General features: G+C 37.3%; 1 protein-coding gene across 2 annotated transcripts; it reads right to left on the minus strand.

Moving 5' to 3' along the window:
* Positions 1–2065: 2065 nt before the first annotated feature.
* LOC114189666 (uncharacterized) lies at positions 2066–7358 on the minus strand. 2 transcript variants are annotated; one of them, XR_014983915.1, is made up of 3 exons: positions 4967–7358; positions 2701–2928; positions 2066–2522 (listed from the first exon to the last, which is right to left on the minus strand). XR_014983915.1 is itself a non-coding variant. In XM_085665149.1 (1 exon), the coding sequence occupies exon 1, from the start codon at positions 7111–7113 to the stop codon at positions 4963–4965; it is 2151 nt and encodes a 716-aa protein (XP_085521275.1). In that variant the 5' UTR covers positions 7114–7128; the 3' UTR covers positions 4764–4962. The 2 variants fall into 2 exon arrangements, 1 of the variants encoding a protein (XP_085521275.1); XM_085665149.1 differs by lacking the exons at positions 2066–2522; positions 2701–2928 and having other exon boundaries at positions 4764–7128.
* Positions 7359–8377: the final 1019 nt, after the last annotated feature.

Consider the following 8377-nt stretch of genomic DNA (forward strand, 5'->3'; position numbering starts at 1 on the left):
AAAGCTTAAGAAATAAAAAGGAAACATTTCAAACAATTTGTAACACCATGGAATTGTTTGATGAGTTACATTTAAAAAAAAAAATCCAAATTTTTTATTTCACTTCATTCACGTCTCTGTAATCGGTGTCTGGTGGTGTGTTATAAAGTGTGTCCATTCCCCCCTGTTTTTTAAGCATAAATATGAACAAGAATGAAACCCAACATGGGTTGGGAAGTTTCATTCTTTAAGTATATACAATCAATAATTTTAGAGGAATGCAATCACTGTCATCCCAACACATTTTAATTTCAAATCTTCCAAAATCTTAGGTGCAAAGTTTACATGCTCGTTATCCTATTAGCATAAACACATTTTCCTATATTTAACTTTCTTATTTTATTAATAAATTAGCAACCACACTTCTTATTTATTTATAGATACACTATTATTAAAATCATGTATATAAAATAATAATAATAATAATAATAATAATCAAAATATACAAATAAATTTAATCATATATTTTATATCTGTATATTTACTTCTTTTTTATATTAAATCAATATTTTTATAAGATAATTTATAATTTAGTGACTATAGTTAATAAAAATATTTATTCATATTTAAAACTTCAATTCTCTTATTTTTATCATATTATAAAATACCACTTCATTAATATTTTATAGTCTTTATTTTATAAAATTTTGAAATAATTAAAATAAAATAAAAAATTAAAACAGAAGTTACAGGACCACAAACAAGAATATCAAAGAGTTCAAAATACTCTGATGTGGATACTTTAAAAATATTTTTAATATATTTTAAAACATCGTTATAAATATCTATTCGTATATTTTAAGATACAGTAAAGGATCAGTAAAGAAATATAGCAGAGAATCTAAATTTAAATATCAAGTGTGTCGAAAAAAGAATTTGAAATTTTAGTGGACTTTTTTTGTATCATTACTGTGCATAGTCTTCAAAATAGTCGAATGATTTTAATATTTTAAAATATATTAAAAGAATTAATATATCAATATCAGTGCAACAAACCGATGAGAATCTGAACTCACCCAAAACCTTACACTTACATCTTTAGAACAGCATGCGTATTTCAAATGGTTTCCATGGTGACTTAACTTTGTTCCTGATCACTTCCATGATAAGTAAAAACCTCTTTCTGTAATTGTGAATGAAGAGTTTTGATTAAAAACAATAACAGTGGAATGTTTAGGTGTCAATGCTACACAACATACCACAAAGAGTTTGAGTAACCCTTCGGGCACTGCCGCGACCAGGGGCAGCCTTCCCAACAATTACCTTATGCAAGATTAACTTTGATTCTCTTTATAAAAGATTGGCCTACCTATCACCATACCCAAATTTGAAATAGGAAGGGTTGTGTCAATAGGAGGGAGAATAAGAGGTATTGAAAAAGAAGATTAATCATGAGGGAACATGAAAGTGAGAAGACTATTACAAAAAGATGTTCCTGTGTTCCTGTGCCAATCATCACATTCTGCTCTCTAATACAAGAACCAGACCGGAATGAAATAAATTAAATTATACCACACAAGCAATGGAAAATTAAGAACTGGGCAAAATAAAACATTTTTTTATAAAGTAATAAAAACACAAATACTTGAGTTGGTAGGCAGTCAGAATTGCTTGCCTTTGCCGACATGAGCTACTACCTCTACACCAAATTAATTACAACGTTAAATCAATTATCAAATCAACAATACAGTATTCCACTGTACTAAACTCTGCTGATGAGTTCATTCTGCTTACCTAATTTTTTCATTTGGATATTCTTGAATATTTGCCAGTGATTTAAGGAGGCGCAGTAAATTATAGCCTTGAAGTCAGAGGGGAAATTCTAACATGCACTTGTGTATATTTTATACACTACATACACAACAGTGCAGAGAGATGTAGGAAATAAGCTCTTAAAGGTTGAAGATAAATTGACGTGGTACAAACAGAGCTTGCGAACCGAATTCTTTATTTTATGGATTTAAACAGCATGCACTGGATATTTGTGAAAGTCTTGTATGCATGGATGGACGGACCAGCACAGCCATTTCCATCCACAATATGGTAAAGAATTTATTTAATAATTGACAAAAAGATTGTGGAATGCATGCACTAAATTGATAGTGTGTGTCATATGTCAGAATAATCTTTACACCAATTTCTCAAGTCTGCAAAAGTATGACACTAAAAGGGAACTCATGTACGTATGATATGACTACGACAATAAGGGTAAAGAGTGATATGAGATGTCATCACCACCAACTCTAGAACTGCCAGCCTATTGTTCATGGTTAAAAATTAGAATAATCCCCAGAAGGTACATGCAAAAAATGCTTTTATTATGCAGCTTATTGCAATATTATCCCCTGACCCATATTATGCACCTCCTTATGCCGACATGCCTCCTTGCTTTCACTTTGATTTTCTTTCCCTATACTCCTAGTTTTAACTTTCTCCAAGACTTTTTAGCAATCATGGTAAGCCAAACGGTTCATTCCGCAAACCTACAATTTTCAACGTTAAGATAAACAGTTAACAACAGGCCCCCACTAGAAAAGCTTATATTATCACAAAAGATGGTTTTCAAACCAAGAGCTGTGGGACATTAGCTTAAGCCAAAACAACAAGAAAAACACACACAGAAACAGAGAGTGGATTGATGTAAAGGAAGGCCACTCATACCTCACTTTTCTTTGACCATGACAACCAAAGCAGTGACATGGACAGCCACTTCCACCTTGGTGGGCCTCACCATTTGTCAGAAACAAACACTCCAGTAGATATGCCGGATTATCTATGAGAAGTGCTTCTGCGGCCACAAAGATTCCTTCTCATGTTCTTCCGAGGTTGACCCACGTCGCGACCTAGTCCGGTTTGCCACCCACCCTACTGCTTCAAGCAATGCCACCTCTGCAGCGAAAAAAAAGGTAACATTTAAATTTTGGGGGCCTGCTACTTTTGTGTCATTTTGTAGTTACCATCAACATGAAAACTTTATCTAACCAGAACATTTAGTGGCATGTGTAAACCATATATTCTGTGAGACCTGTTTCGCTATTGACGTGAATATTATGAATGTCAACAGTTTTCTTGATAGATGTAGTCTTCAGAGCCTTTCTTATAAAAAACATTCTTAATTAAGCAGTGTTCTTTTTTTATCTTTCAAATAGAGGACAGATACATGTAGTTATGATTAAATATAACTAGGATTATTCCTATAGATATGGAGTATCTTTTGTCTTTTAGATTTATCTGCAGCTATGTTTTTCTTTTCAGGAGTTCAAAAGAAATTAGAAGGGGGGATGGTTGGTATTGTGAGCTTGTTGGAAACAGAAGAATCCTATACTTGAATCCTATACTTTAATAACTTTTGAAGGTGAGGCCAAAAACTGGCCTGCAATAGGTTTCCACTTCACAATAGCGAAGTAATCACGTGTATCAACATTCTTCTAAGAAAGAGGGAGACAAGTGATAACAAATATTGTTCAGAAATTCTTGCACTAGGAAATTCGAAATTTCTTGAAAATGGACTTATGCCTTGTTACTGGCTCACACTGGTTCTTGTTCTTAATATCTGTTGACCTGTGGTGTCAAACTTAAAGACAAATGATTTACTGAATACTACCCGTTCATCTGATGATAAGAACACATTTGATGATAAGAACACGATAATTCTAATATAGAACAAAATATGAATAATTGCTTATATACGATGCCCTTCTTTGTTAAGCAAAAGCTTTTGAGGTATCTCTAATTAGCTAGTGCGTGAATGTTGAGGCAGTTTTGAACGTGAGAAACACGAATAAACTCTTTTTTGGTAGAGAACTCAAACTCCTATATCGAGCAATTTTGTCAAAACAGTTGGACCTTTTGGTCAACTGAGTTCGGAAACTAAACGTGAACAGTGTGGACTTTGGATGTGATAGAGGTCAGTTGGTCAAACTGTAAGATATTTCATCTTGTTCTACTCAAACAATTGATCATGACAAGCAGAATCTACACAATGCATGGTGTTATGTCATATCAAGACATGAAGCATCAATTAGATGCATATACAAAAGTCATTGACTATTGTAGGATACCTTTTTCCACTTTCAAGTGAGGACGTTAAGTTAAAAGCTCCTTCCACAGATCTATGGTCTTTTAACACAAAAAGAGTAAATTGCTCCAGCCACAATATTTCCCACTGTCGTTCGTATGTTTTTAATATTAACCAACAATTCAGTTTGCTTTAAATTTCTAAGTATCTTGCTCCTGCGCTTGTTTGGTATCAACATCATATATCAGTTTTAACAGCTAAATACGAGCCACAGAAATTTAACGATAACTATCAGTCTAGAAAGATGCTGAGACTGTGGTCAATATTTCAACTGAGACCATAGGCATTTACAGAGCTTGCAGCTAGCACTTGATCTACCCAAAGTGAAATAAAAGAACAAGTTGTGGAATAGGACTAATGCATGTCTTAGTGAATATTTCTGGCAATTACTACTGCAATTTTCACGGACGAGGTAGAAACTAAGTTTGAACTTAGTTAACTGTGACCAATTTTATAAATTCATTCACAAGATGTAATGAAGCTTAGTTTTTTACGTTATTATAAAGTATAAATTAATTTGAGAATGTGGCTCAAAACAATTCCCATTACAAATGATTCAAGCAGACGATTGTAGCCTACTTCCTGACTTGTAGTTATGCTAATAAATTAGCAATTGTTCCTCATTTAAAAGCCTAAGAAACCCAAGTAAAAGATGGAAAAAATACTGATGATTCATTTGAATCAAAGATGACATAACAGTCACGTCTCTTCCAATATCTGTTTTTGTTTCTCTCACAAGTCACGAAATATTTCACTTGGAATAAGGGAATGGTAGAACAGCTCTGGAAAAAAAAATCTGACAAATCCTAAAATTACAGAATTCTACAGAGTTGAAAAGAGGCACATTACATTAGGGGTGCATCGGCAAAGACGTCAGCCAGCATGCCATCATCACTGCCTTCCATGGCAAGCAGTTCTGCCTCCTTCTCTTCCTCATTGGAAAAATCTCGTCTTTCAAGCTTGGTATGAGCTGCAATATATATCATTTTCTGAGCTCTTTCCAAGGAAATTCTAGAATGCTTCTGAGCAGAAAGCTTCCTGATGAAAGAATAATTACTCCTAAACCCACATGAGGTTGCATGCAGAAAAATGAGCCTCACTGCAAGCTTCCGCAGGGATTTAAATTCGCTGAGGCAAGTTTCCCAAACAAGTCTACTGCTAAGTGGGTTTGCTACCTTCATCTTCCCTGTAATGGGGTCTTGTTGTTTCATCTGCACAGCCTGTGCATAAAGAGGGTCAAGCCCTTCTGATCTCCACTTCATGAGCTCCATCAACACCACATGAGCTTCTTCTCGTGAAGCCAGCCTCGTCAATAACTTATCGACATCTTTCTCTTGTTCACGAGTTAAGCACTTAAACGGAGGAAGGTACTTTCCACTTGCATCTTTAACCAAGTAAAGAGGATCAAGTATAAATGCAGCTGACCATGCAGGGTGATAATTCTTCCTGAATCGATTTTCAAGTATTTCCTCCACAGGTTCTACCACAACACTGTACTTAACACACCATTCCTTCACCTTGGTTCTAACCTCCTCCCAGAGAGGCAAACACCGACCAACCAACGGCCTCTCCGCCTCAATGTCCTGAACCACTCCTCTGATGAGCTTCACCAGCGAATAGACCGCCTCCAATTCATTCCAGAATCCCTCACTCTGAACAATCCCGGCAATCTCTCCGGCCAGTGGGTCCTCCATACACGCCACCTTAAACGCGTCTTCCATTACCACCATTTGGATCACGGCAGCACATCTCAGGATGTCCTCCAGCATTGGAAACACAGATGTAAAGTCCTTCGACACGTTACATTTGGGAGAGGGAACCCGAACCAGCCCAGCACATTCCAGCTCCTGCATCCGGTACCTTAGAAAACTACCCCTAACCTGAGACTCAGTGTTGATAAAATTAGCAACCTTGAGAGAATTCTCAGTGACAACCCTGAAAAGTGGTAAGTTGTTGTTAAAATCCTTGATCAAACTCGTGAACCCCTGAACCTGACAAGCAACATTCACCATCCAATGGTTCTGAACCTCCAAGTTCCTCAACGCCTTGCCCTTAAACCTGTCGGCAACAATCCCAACACACCTCTGCACATCACTTCCACAAACACCCTTCACCACCTCCCACAAAATCTCCTCAGCATACTTAGACGACATCACTTCCCCACCAGGCACCACCTTGTGGAACACGCTAGTCCCATTGGGAAGGTTCACTATAAACTTCGGTACACCATCCTCGCCCTTCCAGCCATCACACCCCACTTGAAAAAACAGTGCGTCTCGGATTCTAGCTTCGGACTCGGCCTTGGCCGCCCCGAACCTATCCTCGAGCCTAGAACCATATATCTCGCGTCTCAACAGAGTCACCGGCAAACCCAGCTGGGTGAGAAAGGACTGAAACTTGGGGTGTTCAAGAGAAGAGAGGGGCACAGAGCCACAAGACTCGTAGAACCAATCTGCTAATAATTCAACAGCGGAGTTAACCTGGTCCTGGGTCAACTCGGGAGGAGCAACATGGAACAAATTCCTAGGACTCTTGAGCTTCTTCACACTGTCCTCGAAAACAGCGAGAGCACACAAATCATCTTTTCCTCCGGACAACACCAAATGCTGAACGGAGTGGTCCTGATTCGGAGAGGTTGAGGAGGAGGTTCTCTTTCTGCCGTTGTTGGAGTGAGAGAGGACGGTGGAAATAGGAGACGGTGAAGGCAAGGCGGAGTGGTTGAAATTGGGACACGTACCACGCTTGAGATGCTCGGAAGCGGTTCGAGAAGGGTTGGAGGCGGAGAAGAGAGAGTCGCAGAGGGAGCACTTGAGCTTCACCGCGTTGCCGACGAGAGTGGGCTCGAGGTGGGCCCAGTACCACGCGCCTTTGCCTTTGATCGCGCGCGTGCGCACTGTGAGAAGGCCCTCGTAGCGCTTCCTGACCGCCCTGACGGCAGCGTCGGGGTCGGGGTCGGTGGAGGTGGAAGCCATTGTGGAAGCGATGGTGGAAGCCATTGGTGTTTAGCAGCCCTGCCACCGGTGTTGTCTCCGGAGTTGCATGTTGTTGCAAGGTGTTTGAGGAATTGTGTGAATGAAAACGAACAGGAGCTAGATAGGTTGGTTTAAGTATATATAGAGTTGGTGTTTGGAGACTTTGGTGCATTGCATGGAAATGAAGTGTGGAATGGAGAGAAGAGAAAGAAAAACGGAGCATGGGTCCATGCGACTACGTGTCCTCTTGTACTGGGTTTGGTGGAGCGTATAAGGAACGATTCCCGAGTCAACCCAATCTTGTATTTTGGTTTTTAGATGATATTATTATTCTTATTTTTTCAAGTATCATCTTTTAATTTTTTTTATCATCACTTATGGTTCGAGTAAATTATTGATTAATATATTATTATTTATTTTTTTTAAAAGATTAAAAACTCACATTAAATCGCATTACAAATTAACGAGTCATAATATAATTTTTTTTTTATACCAACAAATATACATCTCCATTTCCATGCATGTTCTTCTCTTCTTTCTCCTCTTCGATTAGGTGAAACCAACAACCCAATGTTCCATTCATTCATCATAATTTACTTTGAATATCCAAAACATTAATGTTACTAAAAAAACAACATTACCGATTCGTCATAAATATTATCGTTTTCACTTGTTTAATACTTTTTAAATTATTTTTTTAGAAAAATAACAAAACCAAAAATAGAAGATGCAAAGTGATGGGAAGGATTTGGATAAGAAAAACCTTGGTAGCATTGATTAGATTAGAGCTATCAAAGCGGATAATCTGATCCGACATGTATCGATCCACCACGGATTGATCACTTAATGAGTCAATCTAACTCGATTTATTGATTAGCAAACCAAACAAATTTCAACCCGATCCGGCTCATCGCAGGTTGGTGGGTTAAAAACGGATTGACCCACAGACTCATTTAATTAAAAAAATATATAATTTTTATTTATTTTTTAGTCAAAACTAGATTATAATTCTAATTAAAATCTAAATAAACCTTAATAAAATCAAATACAAACCAAAATAACAAAAATACAAATTATCTATGTGTTGGCTAAAAAAACAACTTAACATGATCCAAATACAAAGTCCAACTTAACAAAAAAATATTTGTGTGACTCTTTATTTGCAGTTGGTGAGCCAACCCGACTCAACACGAGTTCAATCTGGGTGAGCGGATTCTAAGTGAGCCGGTCAAAAATCAACCCGTGTTGAAATTTGTAAATAAATTTCAACTCAACTTGGTTCGAATTT

Source organism: Vigna unguiculata, chromosome 7 (assembly GCF_037176805.1).
Source record: "Vigna unguiculata cultivar grain cowpea cultivar isolate G323 ecotype 2 chromosome 7, ASM3717680v1, whole genome shotgun sequence".
NCBI lineage: Eukaryota > Viridiplantae > Streptophyta > Magnoliopsida > Fabales > Fabaceae > Vigna > Vigna unguiculata.